The 20,217-nt window shown below is 35.8% G+C and overlaps 1 protein-coding gene across 2 annotated transcripts in view; it reads right to left on the bottom strand.

The window, feature by feature from the left end:
- ITGB8 (integrin subunit beta 8) overlaps positions 1–20,217 on the bottom strand; it is a 77,255-nt gene that overhangs the window by 7,634 nt on the left and 49,404 nt on the right. For both annotated transcript variants that reach the window (XM_036113147.2, XM_036113149.2), the window contains 6 exons: positions 13,974–14,069; positions 12,646–12,735; positions 8,649–8,783; positions 5,213–5,618; positions 2,563–2,788; positions 1,098–1,204 (listed from right to left, as the gene is read on the bottom strand). In XM_036113147.2, coding sequence (XP_035969040.1) covers positions 1,098–1,204; positions 2,563–2,788; positions 5,213–5,618; positions 8,649–8,783; positions 12,646–12,735; positions 13,974–14,069 — 1,060 coding nt within the window. The remainder of the gene's footprint in view (positions 1–1,097; positions 1,205–2,562; positions 2,789–5,212; positions 5,619–8,648; positions 8,784–12,645; positions 12,736–13,973; positions 14,070–20,217) is intronic.

Here is a 20,217-nt window from a genome sequence, read left to right as displayed (position 1 = left end):
TGATTGCTGCAGCCCCAGCTGGCAGCACATGGGCTCTTATCAAAGCCAAATTCATTATGGGCTAAGATCAGTGTGGATGCAAGGGAAGAAGGAAACAAAACTGGAGAAAGTTTATTCTTCTGTGCAGTCTAAGAGCTGGAATTACAGGTTTGAGGAGAGACTAGAAATAATAGTAGCAGTAGAAATGTTTTCAAAGAAGACATAATTTCAAGCTTAATTTCTAATTCATGTGTACTTTAACCCTAACACCTGAGCAAAGTGGCGTACTGGCTTTTGGCTTCTAATGAGTTTTTGTCTTAAAATTGTCTTTGAACACAGCTTTTACATGTTTCTCCCATCTGCGTGTCATCTTTTAATTCACATATTTCTTTCATATTCACTGGCTCATTTAATCTCCTACAGCTCCTTGAGTTTGGTATTATTATCTCTATTACAGATGAAGAAACTGAGGCTCAGGGAAATTTTGTAAGAGGGCTGGTATTTCTTATCTATCATAGTGTCAAGGGACATGCGTTAAGCCAAGGTGTTCAGACTAAAAGTTTCATGCCTTTTCCATTATGCCGCCTTTATAATCATTCACCCCTAAATTGTATTTACATCAGAATGAAAAAATACCAGAAAGGAATGGCCCTTTTTAAGTTACATATTTTGCGAAAGCAGATCAATGCTACTTAGGATTTTTGGCTTCACCTGAAACATAAAAGTGAATTTTGGTTTTACATGAGGAACGTTGTAGCTGGAAGCAAGTCTGGGTTATGAAAGGTAAGTATGGCGCCATAGTTTATGTGTAAGGATGAAATGGACTCTACGGAGGAAATGTCTACTCTTGGCTCACTGAGGCCTCTGTAGTAATTCTGCCTGGTGTACTGCCACAGCGGGGCACAGCATGAGAATTTAGCTGGCTAGTTGGATGGGAGATGTAACAGTTCAGCCAAACCATGGCAAATATACTCAGCTGCTTGTTATAGAGTACCACCTCTGGAAGACTGAGAACACTGAAGCAGTTAGTCCTTTCTTTAGGATGATTGATTATGGGCCCTTTAGGGGAATGTGATTCTCTGCAGATACTCTTCAGTGCTTTTTGAGCTTTGGTTTACCTGATGTTTGGTCCATATAATGCTGTTCCATGAGAGCACATGAGGTTTTACAACGATCAAGTATAGCTTGAGACAGGTTGTAAGGGTGAAGGCATTGCACACAATTCCTGTAAGGACGAAAAGAAATGAAACATTTAACCTTTGAAAAGGTTGTAGCCTACAGTATTTTCTGCAAGAAATAAAATATCAAAATAGAGTAGTGCTGCCTTAGGACAGCCGCCTTGTAAAACTGGGAAAGAAAGCCATGACGTTTATTTGTAATACTGGCTGAATTTACATGGCGAAATTATATTCTAACCACTAAAAATATTTTAATAATGTATAAAATCAAAATAATGAATTTTCTTTATTGAGAAGAAAATAGGAAACGCATAAGATGCTTTCATCACAAATAAAACTCGTAAAAATATTTTAGAGGATAAATGTTATACTATAGAAAAGTTTAGCAATGAATACACAGTTCAAGTTTCAGTTGGGTTCATTAGAAATAACTCCAACATTATGTTTAAGTACTGCATTTCCAAGAGAGTTACATAAATTGCTATATATAATTTTAAAATTTTTACTTGAGCTACCAATCTGAGAAAGTAAATGTCTTAAAAATTTTGAATAAGACAAATTGGAAGGCACAGTAATATGTAGAGTAGTGATCTTTGAGCAGGCTCAAACTGTTCCTGGGAAATTAGTTACTGACAAAAAACAACAATGCCACCTTCATTTAACATATCACCTCTTACTCATCCACCGCTTATTTCTAGAGGTGCTTCAGGGCCACTGTCATTCTTTATTTTTAAAATAATTAAAAAAAAATAACAAAAAATAAAAAAAATAAAAGAAACCCCATAATAATAGCTAACATTTATTCTAGGATTATTATGCACCAAGTAAGTACAAAGGTTGGGTTGTTTTTGTTTTACATGAATCATCTAACTTAATTCTGTCACAGAACTATATCAGGTATTATTATTATTATAATCCTCATTATTATTTTAATCACCCTGTTGCACACCTTAAGCCTTGTGTAAACAAGGTTATATGTCAGCTCTATCTCAATAAAGCTGGGGAAAAAACAATAAACACTGAATATTATGCTTTAAAACAACAAAACTATTTCATGGAGCACTACATCAAAAACTAATGATGTAATGTATGGTGATTAACATAACATAATAATAAAAAAAAATGTGATGGTCCAAAAAAACAAACCTATTTCAAAAAAGCTAAGGGAGTGAATGCCTAGATCAATTCTGATGTTTTCACAGCTATCTAGTGGCCAAGAGTTCGAATCTAAGTCTTCTAATTCCTAAATTCCCCATTCGGTTCTTTTTTTAGCATGATGGTAACAATTTACCTGGTAGAGAAGATCCAGCAACATCTAAGACTAAGGAAGGCAAAATGGAAAAAGGACGCGCCCAGCACTACTGAAGGACTGCTGTGTGTATGTTTGGAGGTCCAGAACACGTACCAGTTTTCACCGCAGGCTGTGTGACACGTGGGGCAGTGTTCACAGAAGCGGCCGATGCTCCTGGGATCCGTGCATTCACACCTGCCACATACACACGTACCTCTTCCACTGCACACTTGGCCCTTCGGACTGACACAGTGCTGGGCTGAGGCCGACGGGCACTGACAGCGATCCCCTTCCCAGCCACTGAAGCACTGGCATCTGCCCGCTTCACACTCTCCATGCCCTGCAACAGACACTCCAGGACCTAAGTTACTGGGGCCGCTGACTCCGTGCCGTGTTTCCAGACCTGAATTCCCCTCCCCCTCCGTGGAAACACACCGACCGTCCAGTGAGTGGGAACAGCATCATTTTCTATTCGCCTGACAAGAACAATGCTAGGGTTTAGGAGGGCCTATTTTCAAAGCTGTTCGGTTGTAGGGACTCTCCTGAGGCTAGACGTTGTGCTGATGGTTGTGACATCGGCTCTGCTGCTCCGGCTGCCTGGCCACTCGAAGGTCACTGGCCCTTCCGGTTTGAATGAAAAACACACAAATATAAAAAAGCCTCAAAGGCTGAAGTAATGTTAATTGTCTGTTTTAAGATCTGAAAAACAGGGGTATTTGATGAATAGCTTCCATGATTTATTCTCGTGGTCTCTCGTTATTGCTAAGGGCCTGGGGTAATTTGGGTCTGTGAGGCAAACCCTTCTAGTCCTTCAGTGCTGCTAGTGCCATTTTAAAGACAAGATCTCTGGGCAAGTTGAACTAATCCTTTCCCATCTTCAGGACATTAACAGGTTAGAAGGGCACGTCCTACAGTGTGCTATGAGCTGTTATTAGGTCATAAATGAGAGAAAGCAAGTGGGGTATGCGTGTAAGTGTGTGTGTGTGTGTGTGCAAATGTACACTTGTGTGTTGGGCTTGGGGGCAGGCAGACAAATGAGTTGAGGGGAAACACTGGTCATATGTACTTAAATGGATTTTAGACTGCAGGAGGCATCTAAAATTTAATATGCTTATGTGAATTCGAAATCTTCAAGAGTGATTATATATTACAGGGTTACATAGTGTTTCTCAAGCTTATGTGGCCACAGACTTTTCCTTCCTTCCTTCCTTCTCTTGCTTCCTGGCTTCCTCCCTCTCTCCTTCCCTCCCTCCCTTTATTGAGGAGCACCTCACAGGGTTACTGTTCCATAGAAGCTACTGTTGGATCAACTCAATTGCTAAATGTAAAACTAATGAGATCCAGGCCAAACAAATGCCTGCCAGACCCGGTTCCCTATACACAAGCCGCACACCTAATCCTAGCCCGCTGACCTGTGAACGTGTGTTTTTATTCTCAAAGGAGACTAGTGAAGAAAATATTGTCAGCCTACAGTTTGCACTATAATTTATACACAAATAATTCAAAGCAGATTCTCAACCGCCTGTGGGCCAGCAGTCTAGTCATATAGAAGGGCTAGTACATTGGCTTTTGATATTTAACTATAAATAGAGACCGGGATTCTTAATGTATTTCAAGCTTCTTTGAGAGATCAAAAGCTGTGGGATATCAGAATTCTTCCTCTTCCCTGTTCCAAATAGGATTAGCTCTAAAAATTAGAAGATAATTGCTAGTTTGTTCTTAAGTCATCTATAATCCATTCTACCAATGATACCAGGTACAGCAGAATAAATGTTTGGCATGTAAAATGGTTTATGTCTATAACAGAATAAAAAGGCAATTTTCCATTGCATATTTACGTAATATAGGGCAAATTTCTAGTTTATACAAGAATAGAAAATTTGTATAGGTTTGTTACTTTCCATATGGTTATGGCAGTGAAATATTTCAGTTCATCGGTAATCTAATTAATATTTGCTTACCAAAATGCAAACATTAAAAAGCTGTTTTAACAATAAGTGGATTTAGCACAATGTCACAGAAAAATTAATTCATTTAAAAACAATATTTTGTATTAAATTTCAAATGTTGCACAGATTTTCTAGAATCTAACCTCTAGGTGGCAGTAAACTGAATTAGCCAAAAAGTACTTTTGATATTTTTGTTTTAAATTATTTCATTTTTAAACGTTGTCTGCGTGTGGCCTCTGGTACTAATCTTCTAGATTACTTTTGAAACCAGCATTTTCTTGGAGAATGCTGTCCTTTGATAATTTCGTTGCTGGCGCTGTTCCAAAAATACACTGGAAAGGTTTAAGTTATTACAAATTTATAATACCATCTATAATAGTGCATTAAGAATTTTCCAATGAATGGAAACTATGTTTTTATAGCTCACTGTCCTCTGAGCAAACTGGAGGGAGTGACCACTTACGAGAATGAATCAGGTCTTTCTACAAGAATACTCTGATTATAGAAAACCTGCCAGACATCATCAGTAATTTCCTTTTCTGGGTATATAGATCAAGGCATACTTGAGAATAGCACTTAATTTTTGGTTTTTATTTTGAAGTACTTCCTGTACAAAATAATTTAAAATATAAACAGCAGAATCATGTGCCATAAATCTGTTGCCATGCCCTAATTTCATGGACTTTGAACCTTTGAATATTAAGTTCAGATTCAGGATTGGTAATTATAAAGATGTGATTTAAAGATACTTTAATATATATGCCAGTTTAACAGTAACTAGTAAAAACTGCATGTATATATTTATTTAAACCTACCAGCGCACAGATTTCCATGGTGATACGGACAAGAGAAGTCATCCTTTTCACAGTATTTTCCATACACTTTTCCAAGCTTAATTTTGTGACATAGACATTTCCCACAAACACAAACTCCTCGACCACTGCAAACAGGTTGATCCTTGTGTGACTTGCAACTCTCAGAAGGAAACTGATCTTCATCAAAATGACATTTATTCTCATTACACTGGAAACACTTGGCATCTAGAAAAACTTCATCGACACACTTTCGTTTAGGTGCTCTCCCATCATCACACTGACAGCTGCAGTTTCTGTGTATATGAATTTTAGTGGTTTCATTGAAACCAATAGGTTTGATTATTGCATAGCTCTTTCCTCCTGTGACGTCACACTTTTTCATTGTAACTGTTACATTGAAAAGAACCTAAATGGGGGGAGGGAAAGAAAACATATTTATATGTCCTGATTATTTTTATCATCACTATTATATCTGTTAATGATATTCTGAATCAATAATGTACCATCTTATAGAAATTTATAATACTTTGTAAATTACACGTGCAGTCTTTCATAGGTAGATGTAACATCCCTTTTTAATTTATTTCCTAATTAATGAACTAGAGAGTTAAAGGAAGCAATGACTGCTACTTGTCTATATTGTACCATTAAATGGATATGGGTTCAAGCCTATTTGAAATGTCCTCCATTGATTTCTTAGCAAACTTGAGAGAGAATAGATCATCTTCTGAATTAAGTCCTAAAATGTGGGGTTATTGAATATTTCGCACAAGGGCGAGATCAAATAAACTAAAATAAAGGACTATTGCTCTCCTGGTTTAAAACCATGAGATAGGATGTTCAGATGAACAATTCTTATTTTTGTTCCTATTTCCTAGGGGCCCAAGTAAAGTTTCAGGGTTCAATTTTAGTTTATATATGGTATTAATGAAGGAAAACATGAAGCTTTCTCTGATGTTACTTAAGGGAAAAAGATTTAGGACTCTTTCAGATCTTTTTTTTAAAGATTTTATTTATTTGACAGAGAGAGACATAGTGAGAGAGGAAACACAAGCAGGGAGGAGAGTGGGAGAGGGAGAAGCAGGCTTCCCACTGAGCAGGGAGCCTGATGCGGGGCTTGATCCCAGGACTCTGGGATCATGACCCGAGCCAAAGGCAGATGCCCAAAGACTGAGCCACCCAGGTGCCCCAGACTCTTTCAGATCTTAAGATCTCAATACAAGGTCATACATTTGTCTCAGGAGATGTGAGCCCACAACTAAAGATCTGGGTTGGCAGGAGTTTATTTCCCTTGTGAAAGGACAGATCCTGCCAAGTTTTACCTTTTTCTCTCTCTTTTTTTCTTTTTGCAGGACATTATTGGTTTAATGTGTCTTTTGTATTTGTTAGCCTACCTTATGATCTTCAGGTACGGTGGCAAATAAGATTGTAGGATTTTTCCATTTTAGACTGAGATCCATTAAAACTTAAAAATAATTTGTGGTAGCCTTTTTTGTTGGGATGGATATCTATCTATATATCTATATCTATATCTATATATATATACATATATATATATATATATATCTCCACTCTGACCAAAAGGCCTAGCACAAATACACACACACATGCACACACACACACACACACAAGATATGAAAAATCTAACTTTAGGCTTATATATTACATATATGCATCAGAAATTAGAATCAGCTTCACAGTATTAAAATTAATGCAGTTGGCTTTTTGTCTTTAAGAATGTTAAGGATTGGAGCGCCTGGGTGGCTCATTCGTTAAGCATCCACCTTCAGCTCAGGTCATGATCCCAGGGTCCTGGGATTGAGCCCCACATTGGGCTCGCTGCTCGGCAGGAAGCCTGCTTCTCCCTCTCCCGCTCCCCCTGCTTGTGTTCCCTCTCTTGCTGTGTCTCTCTCTGTCAAATAAGTGAATAAAATCTTTAAGAAAAAAAAAAAGAATGTTAAGGATTAACAGATATGTAGGATAATGTGGTCATTGCCGATATTAATAGAGCAAAACTTGGGGTTTATATAATTAAGAGGTCACATGACTCTTCCTGAAAGTCGAACTGTTTATACTACTTAGTTGAAAGTGAGGGGGGAAAAGGGATTATAGACAAAGGAGAAAAAATAAAAAAGGTAAGTAAGGAAAACCATTCTGCCAAAATTGATTTTGAAAGAAAGAACTTACTAAGAGGCTAACCCTTTCTCAAAAACTTTTCCTAGCACAAAGTTTATCTGTAATGGAAATCAAATATATATATTTTATAAACTGGTATGTAATGTCTTGGGAACAAAATCCATGAAGTGATTATGCAAGGACCTACAGAATTCGATACTAGCAATAATTGATTTCAAATAGACAGCTCGTGAGAGCAACTATACTACCCGCAGGTTCTAAACTGTCCAAGGGGGAAGAATACAGCATAGAACTTTAGAGGTGAAAAGAAGAGGGATTAGAAATCTTCTAGTCTGAACAGATCATTTAAAAATGAGGCAACTGATGCCTCAAAAGGTAAATGGCTCACTGAAAATCACTGCATCTAATAAGAATTCCCTTTAAAAGCATATTTCTGTGTGTTTACTCTCTATTGTGCCGATACCGGGAGAATCCCTATCTCTCCTTGTCCTATTTCCTAACACTGCAATAATTTGGGCTCTTTTTTCCCCACATTTTATCCCCTTTTAGTTAAATGACACTTCTTTTTTATTGTTTTTAATAAAATCCCCTACCTCTTCCTAGATCATTATGAGTGTATTGGGACAATAATAACACAGTGAAAGATTTTGGAATTCTTAGCCTTTATCAACTGCTCCATCACTCGCATTCTTTTCTGTGGCTTATTACCGTTGATTTCAAATTTATTCTGAGAATTTTCAGATTTGAAACCAAAAAGGCATCATCATCAACAAGACACTGCTTGTTTGAAGAGATGTGCTTTACTGATATACAGTGGTGACCCCTAAGTTTAAAGTTATTATTATTATTATTTTTAAAGATTTTATTTATTTATTTGAGAGAGAGAGAGAGACAGCGAGAGAGGGAACACAAGCAGGGGGAGTGGGAGAGGGAGAAGCAGGCTTCCCGCTGAGCAGGGAGCCCGATGCGGGGCTCGATCCCAGGACTCTGGGACCATGACCTGAGCCGAAGGCAGACGCTTAACCGACTGAGCCACCCAGGTGCCCCTGAAGTTATTATTATTAAATAAGTATTTAAAATAGTATGTATTTATTTAACTTGAGAGTTTGAGAGAACAGTCAGTGGAGTTAAAACAAATAGGAACTTTGGAAAGAGATAATAAAAATTACTTTGAAGTGTATACATAAGATCCTTGGAGTCAGTAGTAAATAAAGTTTTCCAGAATGGTTTGATTTTTCTGTGAGAAAACATGCCAGACAACTTAATTTATTTTAAATGGGAAGAATGTACACCCACATACTTCGTCATTGCTTGTCACATTTCCACATCCGTCTGTGCCTGGTTTTCGGGTCCCATCTGGACAGATGGCAGTAATATTAAAATAGACGCCTTTTACCTGGTTTTCCACCTGAACTTTCACTTCTGAAATGAGTTTCTGCAGAGACATCATTTTTTGATTGTATATCACAAAAGTTTCAAATGTAAGCAATTAAACAGAGGCAAGCTTATTAAACCATTCTAGATTTAATTTTTAACTAAATCAAAGTCTGTCTCTACAAAAGGATAAATAAATGTAGTGTTTCCACATAATGACCCAATTATATTTGAGATACATAAGAAATACTGAGGGATTAGACCATCTGCATTTAAATTGTTCTATTTTTTCACATATTTCCATGACTGTGCATTTTGACGACTTTAAAGATATTTCTCACTCAGCCTGTTACAAAAATAGTCATTTTAAATCCAACAATATTTATATTTTGGGACAAAATTTAAATAAAACGTTGAGAACACCTATATTGTCACAAAGGGTAAATCTTAACAGCTTAAAATCTGGAACACATTTCTGACATTTACAGCTATTAAATAAACATTTCCATTTCAAACACTTTAGGCTATCATGAAAGCTAAAATACCTTAGTGATACAGCATTGAAAGGTAAATTTTGGGGAGGGCATTTCTATACTGTAGGCATAAGAATTACCTGCCTGATATGGTCCTGTAAATTCTCCAAGAATGGTGACTAACATAACAGAAAAAAAAAAAAAAGGAGTGGCCTACAATTTTTGCCAAGTCCCTGGGGCTTGCTTGTGTCAAATTTGTTCTAACCCTTAATACTGAAATGGGACCACTTACTAGACAGAAAATCATTCACTCATTCATTCATTTTTTCAATTACTCAAAAAATACCTATGTAAAACTTATGTATCAAGCACACACAGATTTCTTCCAGCACAGTCTCTGGTTCCAACATTTCTAGCTACATTAAATATATACTGAAGATCTGTGTGTATTTCATCTCATAAAACAGTCTACCACATGCAAAAATCCTTAACTTATATTTGTAAACAAAAAAGATGAAGTATATACCTAAGGAAAGAGTGAGTAGCAGGATATGAAGAAAAAATATTTTCTAATGGCTTCTAATTTTTTACTTGAGTAAATTTTCATCTTCAACTGTATAATCGATAAAGAGTTGTGTGCTTACTGCCTGATAGTTGACCATGGTGGTAAATCTAGAACAAGATACTTCTTCAAATTAGTAAATTTTATTTGGATTAGATAAGACTGTGTTAGCCACATTTTTAAATCTCCCAGAGAGCTCATCCATTGTAATCACTTAATTGAACATTCTCAGCAAACCAACAGAAACTTGTAATGGTATATAAATGGTGTTGATAGGGTGATGGTTTGACAGATCAGAAGGAAATTCCTAATACAATGAGTGTCTCAGTTTGCCCTTCTGAAGTTTTTTCTCTTAAAAAGTTAACCTTGTTACCCTAATGTTTTTCACTTAAGCAGGGTGTGAAGACAAATATCTAAAATTTTGCCCAGTTTTGAGATTTAGAAATTAGGCTCCAAACACAATATTAAGTTTCCTTTTTAATATCTAACCAGTACAGAGGCAGAATTTATTTTTTTGATGTATAATTCTGTTTGTATTCAATATAATTTACTTTTCATTTCTTAATTTCAGCTTAATTTTTTTGTCATGATTTTTATTTAATTTAATAAAAAATAAAATGCAGTCACATTCACCATGCACTAAATTTGTATGTGATTTTATAAAATTCTTAAAAAGGAAATGCAAAAAATTAGAAGTTAGAATGAAATTTTTTTATTATTTTTCTTCGATGAATTGTGAATTATTTCTGTTGGACTGTGAAGACAAAATAAAATTTCAGAAGAATGTTGAAAATATACATATATGTAAAATAACAGAATCTCAACTTAAGGAGATTAATTAGCCAGAGTAAGTCTTACTGGATTTGCTAGTATTTTCCCATTGTTTAAGATTAATCAGAACTGCAGTTAGCCAAAGCATTGACTACCTATCCTGGGCAAATAAAGAACATAAAACCAAATGCTGCTGGTTCCCTTTCCATTAGTACAGTCTGACACACAGGCAAGTTTGTCAATTTATGTTCCTTGTTTGGAGTAATAAATGGGTTCATACTATAAAAATAAAAACCATGGTGATTTCTAACACTGCACATTCCCTCCTTATTTTGATTATTCCTGGGAACAAACTGCAGATGGGAATGAACTGTACACGTTTCATCTTCCTTGATAAGAAGCTCCCCCCAGTCCTAATGTTCTTTTGTAACAGTGACAAACAAAAATAAAGATGGTCTTCCTTATTTCATCCAACATAGTTTTCAGATATAGAACAATTCCTTGGCAAAAAAAAAAAAAAAAAACAACTCACAAGATTTATTTTTCTTTTAAAAGAATAAAGTTTAAACAAGTCCTTCATTTTCTATCCCATGTCTACTTCCTGACTTTCCCTTTTGTGCTCAAGTAGAAGGCAGATGTTACACAGAGAAAATAAGAGAAGCCTGAGGTTGTTCACAATGCTTGGGCTACTGTGTACACTATTCATCTCTACTGTGTAAGAAAGAGAACCAGAGAATTTGGGAAGTGAGACTTAATCAGTGGTCCATAAGTTCAAGGTAGAGTAAAGCATACTTTTGGATAGTTTGTAAAAAAAAAAAAAAAAGAAAGAAAGAAAAACAAGTGTTATCACACAGAAGGAAGCACCTGAGGCCTAGAGTTAAGAAAGACCTGGGTTCTGGTCCTGATCCTTTTGCTTGTTTGACCTTTGGTTAGCTTGCTTAGCTTCTTTGAGGTTTTATAAATACAAAATGGGAGTACTAACATCTTCCTTATGGATTGGCTGTGTGGATTAAATGAGGTCACGTATGGAAAGTAACTGTTTCTGGGTGGTATTAAAGTAACAATCACAATTATTACAACATTTTAACAGTGATTATTCTATCCAAGAATGACCTACGCTGAGAGAGCTGATGTTTCTATAAATCTTTGCATTTGGCACTCACTCTTCATAGACTAGGGACAGCATACAACTGTCAATTCAATAAAATAGTATACCTCTTAAGGTGATTGTTTTAATCAAACTAGTTTGATAACACTGCTAAAATAACTGATTAAACAATCAAGTGATTAATCTAGGAGACCCCAACAGAGTCCTCTCAGTAATCTCTATATCCCAGATAGTTCATTTTCAGAAGACAGTTTGCTGCTTTAAATAGTGTGGATTTCTTTATCTTTATGACATAGGAAATTGTGACATTTCTGATAATAAAGTATGTTTTATAGCCATGATTTGGTGACTAATGGAACATTTGGTTTAGAAGAAAATTTAGATAGCCTCTAGCCCAACTTGAGTTTACTGTCAATGAGATGGTGAAGTAAAGAAAGCTCAAGTGAATTTCCCAAGGTTACATGGCTAGTTAGTGATAGAACCAGGGCTAAATTCATGTTAATTTTTAACCTAATTTTCTGCCCACCATTCCTCTCAAGATGATAGGGCACTAATTTGTATCTTGCCATAGAAACTGGGGTTAAAAGTTTACACAGACCTGTACCTTTGAAACAAATAATACATTATATGTTAAAAAAAAAGAAGAAGAAGATAGTAGGAAGGGAAAAATGAAGGGGGGGAAATCGGAGGGGGAGATGGACCACGAGAGACTATGGACTCTGAGAAACAAACTGAGGGTTCTAGAGGGGAGGGGGGTAGGGGGAAGGGTTAGCCTGGTGATGGGTATTAAAGAGGGCACGTATTGAATGGAGCACTGGGTGTTATATGCAAACAATGAATCATGGAACACTACATCAAAAACTAATGTCTTACACAATTCACAGCAAAAAAAGAAAAAATAAATTACGATGAGAAGAAAAAAACTAATGATGTATGGTGATTAACATAACATAATAAAATAAAATTTAAAAAAGTTTATATGAAAAAATTGTGTGTAATATATACATACCTGATAGGCTTCTACTACCAAATTATTGAGGTTTGCAGCCTTTGATTCTATTTCACCAGCAATGGTGCCAGGCAAGAGGGGTAGAAGGTCCTAGAAAACATACCAATAATATTTACTTAATGACAGTAGTATACAGTGGCTCAGTAATCAACAAATATTAAAAATTCTTAGAGTTATAAGTGGAAGGTGAGCCATTACATGAATGAAAAAATATAAGATACAAGAAAAATATAAGAAACCAAGTAGGGCACCAGACCACATACACCTGAAATGGGAGTATGTATGTATATGTGAGTGAGCGTGTATGGGTGCACAAATTATACATTGACCTAAAAACCCAATCAAAGTACAGACCAGGATTTCCCAAAGTATTGTCCATATTCCATGGAACATAGTTATCAAAAGGATTCTGAGGGCAAGTTCTGCATATGGTTTCTTCCACTTAGATAATCAAAATGCACATTTGTAAAGGTTCAGAGAAGTCTTGGAAATAATTTAGCAGTATTTGTTGCAGCATTTCCAACATTTTAAAATTACAAAACCCTTTTCTCATGTAACATATGTAAATATTTTGCAGAACTAATGTTCTGTGGAGTGACCTTTAGGACATGTTGGCCCAGAATGGAGAAAAAAAAATCATTGTCACAAGTGGAAGCTTCATGGAGTGGGTATTCTTCCTGGAAAAAGGACCCTAGAAGACTGCAAAAAGAATACGACAACGGGGTCCCAGAAGCAGTTTTTTGTTGGAAATGGGTCCCACGATGCTGCCAGAGTGACATGTCTGCAAACATCTCTTCTGTTTGTGGGTCTCATCTAGCCTGAAGGATTGTGGACAAAACCGGTATTATTCTTATGTAGCAAAGCTCTGACTGGGTCAGCCACTTTGCTGGCTCCTCTTGTTCCTTTACTGGATCACCTAGACCAAATCTAGGTATGTTGTTACTGTTGAAAACTAAGCTGATGTTCCCCAACCCAATCTATTATAAGAATATGCTCATGGACCAGAATAGAAACAGAAATCCAGACATGAAAGGTGTAGTTGGAATGTGAACTACTTTTTACCTATAAAAGTCTTCTCCATTACTGTCACAGTCAGTACCACACTAAGTATCAGTCCCCACACCTGGTTCAAGGTGTTACACAGATAGAACGTATATGTAAGTGCTAATTTAAGACACTGTGTGGTATACATTAGTTAATACATTATTAAATTCAGATTGTACAAAGTACAATAACTCTAGAATCCTTACCTGGGGATCTAAAGAAGTATTCTAATTTCAACTACCGATGCAAACATTTTAATTTTTATTTTTTGGGAGTTAACGTACCTTATACCAATGAAACTGTTTTCCTTGAACTGCAAAGATGACATTAATGTTGTTGTCTATTAACTTTTCAGAAAGTTGGCCTAGTGAGGGATGTTCCTGCAAACGATAATAAAAAAAAGAAGGGAGTGAAATATAGTAGCTCAATCCCACACATACCCAAACATCCATTATGAGGAAAACCATATGACTGACATAAAAATGTAGTGTGTTTGGAAGGATTATGGTTTTATTGGAGGCATTTAAATTCCTTAAAAAAATAAGATCAACATCAATATATTAAGGATATTTTCTAGACAAAAGCCCCATAAAAACCTTTAACTCAGAAAAATGAAGAGGGCTGATTCAACATTGTGCAAAGTATGTTCAGCACCTAACTTTGGCCTCACAGTTCTATAACTGAAAGATAATGTACTATTCAGAAATAGAGACACATTAGTGACAATCATATTCTGAAATTTAATACAAGTGCTGAAATGCAAATATATGCATGTATAAACATAAATACATAGATATTCAATATATAACATGATATAGTATAAACTTTGTTTAGAAGCAGAAAACCCTGTATTCAAATCCCAGGTTGTCACTTTATGATAAAAATTCTATCTCAGGTCCATCCTCTGTAACATGCCAATGGTTTCTGCCTTCCATGATTGCAAGCAATCGTATGCAAGATACCGATCATATGTGATCTATTTAGTGCAGCTTCTTACATATAGTAGGTGCTCAAAACTAATAGCAATTATCATGATTTTTATTTCCAATAGCTTATATAAGATGTATACAGATCTCTCAACTTATCAGTATACTTAACCTTTTGGTCATGTGATATATTATAAATCTGTTTTACTTTGATAGAACTTACGCACAGCCAACTGTGACATTCTTTCTGTTAATGAGAAAGCTGGGGAAGAGTAGGAGAACGGGTATACAATTTAGTAAATATGAGAAATCAGCCAACTATGGACTGGTATCTAAAGTTATATAGTTAGACATGGTACTTGATATTTTATCCTTCTATAAATGCTCTTCCAGAAATTAAAGTGATCTCAAATAACAACTTCATAACTAGACACTTCTAGGAGGGATGATGTCAAACTTCACCCACAGTGGTCCTCACCTGTTCACTGTTGCTTAGTTGCATTAGCTAAGTTGCAAATTAGGATCAGGTGACTGAGCTTAATTAGTATCATGTGATTCAAGTTCAAATAACTAGTTTTTACTCCTCCTTTCACCCTCCAATGCTAATTGTGTTTTCTTTAAGGGGAAATTTTGCTAAACCATCTTGGTTAACATTTCTGTATTTTGGCAAACTCTGTGAACTTAGTAAAAGAGCTAATTTAACTAGACTTTCCCGTATAGCCTAAGTTCTGAGACCCACATATTAAACTTACATACATAGATATAAGATATAGCCTTGGGTTTAAAAATACTATCACTCACATGAGTAACTGCTAGGATCTGATTATCTGTGCCCTCCTCTCCAAATTCACATGTTGAAATCCTAACCTCCAAGGTGATGGTGTTAGGAAGTGGGCCTTTGGGAGATGATTAGATCATGAAGGTGGAGTCCTCATGAATGGGATTAGTGCCCTTACAAAAGAGGGCCAGTGGAGAAAGCCACCTTGCCCCTTCCACCACGTGAGGTGGTGAAAACATTACAGCTAGAAGGTATCTTGTATGAACTAGAAAGGAGGCTCTCACCAGATCCCGAATCTGCCAGTGCCTTGATCTTAGACTTAGCAAACTCTAGAACTGTAAGGAATAAATTTTTATTGTTTATAAGTCACACAGTTTAAGGAGTTTTGTTACAGCAGCCTGAATGGACTAAGATAGTAACCATAACAAATATGTTTTATTTCTATATAATCTATTATTGTTCTGGTAGAAACAAATCAAATTTCCATGAACTTCATTTAATGTGATATGAAACTAATTTATGAAGAGGTTAAAGAAGTATTACCACATGGATTTGCATAAGAAAAATTCTGCCCAGGGCAATTCTTAATATAATTTTAAAGTAATAGAAAATCAATTCCCAAAATATAAATTCTGCCAGATAAATTCTTATGCCTTGCTCCTAATACTATGTATACTCTTAAAATAGATTTATGACAGTTTCCATAATGCTACTAAATTAAAGAGAACAAGTCAAGGATGGGTAAATCTAGTTGTACTGGGAATATTTTTTTAATGGCAACAACTACTTTTGAAATATTTTTTTTTGACAAAAAAATAATCAGTTTGCCAAGCATTCCCCCTTAATTTTAACAACCATATTTTAAGGAAAATTTAATCCATATGTTTTTTAACTAGTTTATACTTAACTCACATAAAATCAATATTTAAAGAACAGTCCAAAATGTAAGCAGCTTTTGGAGCCTTCTTAATCTCTTTCCCCTTTTCAAAAACAGGAAGTCACGTTGACGAAAAGTACACAAAATTTAAATCTAAAAAGTTCTAGTTTGGTCAGAAGCTCATTAAGAAGGTCAATTGGATTTTTAAATTTAAAAGAACACATTTTTTTTTTTAAACCTGAGAAAGAAATCTGTTTTAAGAGAAAATTCCAGCCACTTTGAGGCAGATTTGTTAAAATTACAAGTGTTTAACAGATGTTTTAATAAACCACTGTTGACAGGAGAACTGTGGATTAATGGCCATTTATGAAGCCCCTTCCCCTTTCCTCCATGAAGCATATTATCTTTTAAATGTTTTATCTTTTGTGTCTTGCATCTCACTAGCAGAACGCGCCCTCTCCGCCGCTGTCCTGTTCCGGTGACGTCACTCCTTTTCATCTCTAACTCCCCCTCTGTCTAACCCATTACATATTGTTTCTCTAAACTCTGAAAATAATTAACAGAGATAACAGGCATTTCAGGGGCAAAAGGGAGAAGGGAAAGCAATGTGCCAAGACAGCTGCTAAGTATTTAAGGGCAAGAGGATTCCTTTCACATTTTTCTTATTCACCAACACCTTCGCGGTGACTTGTGGGAAATAGCTTCTAAATGTCAGAAGGGAAGAGGAGGTAAGAAGGACTCACTGGGAGCAACTGCAGTTAGAGAGAATCGTGTAAAGGTATATGAGAGAATTTTAGTAATGTGCATAAATAGGGACCAAAAGAAGAAGTGTTTAAGATTCTCTTCATAAAACAACCTCATAGTAAAAATTTTTATAAGCTAATAGAGAATATGATTGAACTGAAACATGTCATTTAATGGGAACATTCTATATAAATATTTTCATCATGTTTGGTTTTTACTGTGTCACTTTTGCAAACCATATTTTTTTTCAGAGTTCATTTTCAGAGTCACTATAAAAGCAGTGCCAGCCCAGGTGTTTCTATGTGCAACCTCTGCTTTCAACTTAAAGGAAAAAAATAAACTAAATATTGTTGGCAGAGATCATTCCCTGGCTATTTTTCTTTGAGCATGAGAAACCTTCGAATTAAGTCTATTCTAAAGTTATTATTGAAGTCATTACTGTTGTTACGGCATTTACAATTTAAAACAGTTAAAAGAGCAATAAGCTGAAATCAGGCATTTTGTTAGTTTTTAAAGTTGTAACAATATTTTTAAAAACTCAACTGCACCTGGACTTAAAACACGACTTAAAACTTTCTAGGTGCATTCTACCTAGTTGACATTTCCTTTACTTTTCTGATTGTGCATGTTAATAAAACTCAGTGGTGCTTAGTGAAAGACATTTCTCTAAACTGGCCTTATCTCTTTAATTAATTTTAGAAGTTATGTTTTATGTAGTGTTAAGCGGAGAAAAAAAAGTAAATAAGGTGAAAAGTATTATTATATGCTTTAGGTGAGCCATATTAGAATTACTGTTATTATTCTCATAATTACAAATCAGTGATTTCCATGAAACTAAATAAATACTAATTCCCTTAAAAGGATGGTTTTGGTTTAGATGGCCTCTCCATTTGACTTTAGCTATTGTGCTGTTAAACCTCTGTGACAAAAGGTAGTAGATTTGGGGGTTAGTCTAGATTTGTTTTTCATTAGATATAGGATTCAGTATCATGCAAAATTAGGACTACTGTATAAACTTGGGCTTAAGAAGTACATTTTTAAGTGTTCAAAACATTTAGAATAATAATTATTTTGGGAAGACTTCAGAGCTGAATATGTTTAAAGCTATTTTTTTAAATGACTCTTAATTTAGCTTTCCTTCAGTGTCACCAAAATCACTTGCATTCACTGGCTTTCTGAAAAGCAGCCGGTACTCAGTCAGTATGAAAACTGTGGTGTAGGGGGCAAGCTGGAGCTCTGAGAATCAAGTCCCGGGCAAGATGTTTACCCTTCCTCTCCACTTCATCCATCCTGGATGGCTATGATGATGTTGACTCTGTCAAGTTGATAGGGAGAGTTAATGAGCTACGATATGTGGAGGGTCCAGCACATCGTCTAATTCAGGGTCAGTAGTAATAAATGGAAGCAGCCAGCGCAGCATCAGATTAAAGCACAGCAATGGATTCTGGTATTGGATAGCTTAGGTGTGGATCTTGACTGATATTTGTATTATCTCAGTGACCGTGCGTAAATGAATCTGAGGTCTCTAAGTTTCAGCTTCCTTATTTATAACATGGGTTATGGTGAAGACTAAATGAGATAACATAAACAATATGCTCAGCACCGTGTTAGTGCAAAATAAGTGCTAAATGAATTAACATTTTTATTAATATGTGTCTGAGACAAAGGAGGTGAGAAGCAGAAAAAAAGACATTTAACACTTTCTGAAGTTATTTCTAAGTTATTTCTTAGTTATAGAGCAGCAAAAATGATTAACAAGTCTTTTTACTAAAAGATTAAAATTGTCACCTTACATGGAATACTGTCTAATAACATTAATTATAAATGAGTCTCCCAGACATTTGAAAATGTCAGAAATAACCCTTTCAGAAAAAAAGGAACACAAATATAATAACTTTAACTTTTGTTAATTCAGCAGTGTTATGGATTAAATTAGTCAAGTATCCTCTCAGGCTCCCTTTCTTCATCTGCAGTTCTGGAAAAACTGAATATAATTCCAAGTAGTTGAGATACATGGTAAAAAAGAAGGCTTCCTACAGAAGTTGAATGTCCGACTCTTGATTTCTGCTCAGGTCATGATCTCAGGGTTGTGAGATCCAGCCCTGCCTTGGGCTTGGACCTGAGCATGGAGTCTGCTTAAGATTCTCTCTCTCCCTCTCCCTCTCCCCCCCCCCCCCTCATGTGGGCTGCTGGGCTCACTGGCTTGCACTCTCCTCTCTCTCTCAAAAAAAAAAAAAAAAAGAAGGCGGCTTCCTAAATGTCTTACTGTAAGTTAGTAACATGTTAAACATAGTTATATGAGAAGTCACAAAGCAGAATATTGACTGTTTTTTACCCATCAGGAAGCAAAACTCTTTAGTAATGCCTAATAAACCTTCTGCAATTCAGCTTCCATCCTCTAAGGTGGTGACCAATTCAGCAGCTAGTATATCCAAATGAGCTGTAGGGGAGGGAATGAACTATGAGGCCAGCAGTAAGGGAAATCTGAGGAGTTATATGATAGGAGGGGTGAAGAATCCCTGACCATAATATGATGAGGCACAAAAAAAGGCTGAGTCCAAAAAGAAACACCAAAGCTAAGCTACTAAATTTGTTTAGGAGTATGGTAGGATGTTGCCTATTTGCATGTCTCTATCCAGAACAGAGTCACAGCGACCTTTGAAAATCCATTAATAAGGGTTCATTGCATGACTGGTGTGCCTCTTCCAAATATTTGCTCCTTGGCTCCCTTTCACCGTTACTAGAGACCTTTGTATTATTCTTGGCTTCCGCCAAGGATGGGGTGAATGTTGTAAGGAAGGCTCTGAGGGAGGTTGAGAATCACCTCCCTCAGGGGAGACAGGTTGAAATTCCAGACCCTCAGTATTAATAACCTTCTTCTACACTATTAATGATTTTTATACTAATATCTACTGTATTAGAAAGAATTCCATTATTTTAAGCTGCCATTATTACTGGATAAATTATAAAACTATATTACTACTCAAATTTTCATTCTGGAACTTGGAGAAAAAGCAGTGGAAAATGTAATTTATTCAATAGTATAACATTATTTTCCAATGGCCATATACTAATACATAATAATGTGTAAAGAGAAACTATTTTAAATTACATCTTATTTATTCATGTGAACCAAATTATGTGTTTTATGTCTTCCATAATAAGTAAGACTGCAACCAGGAAATTAGAGCAGAAATTATGCC

Source organism: Halichoerus grypus, chromosome 12 (assembly GCF_964656455.1).
Source record: "Halichoerus grypus chromosome 12, mHalGry1.hap1.1, whole genome shotgun sequence".
NCBI classification, from domain to species: Eukaryota; Metazoa; Chordata; class Mammalia; order Carnivora; family Phocidae; genus Halichoerus; species Halichoerus grypus.
Note: the sequence above shows the minus strand (reverse complement) of the source record. Positions and strands in the feature narration are given on the sequence as shown.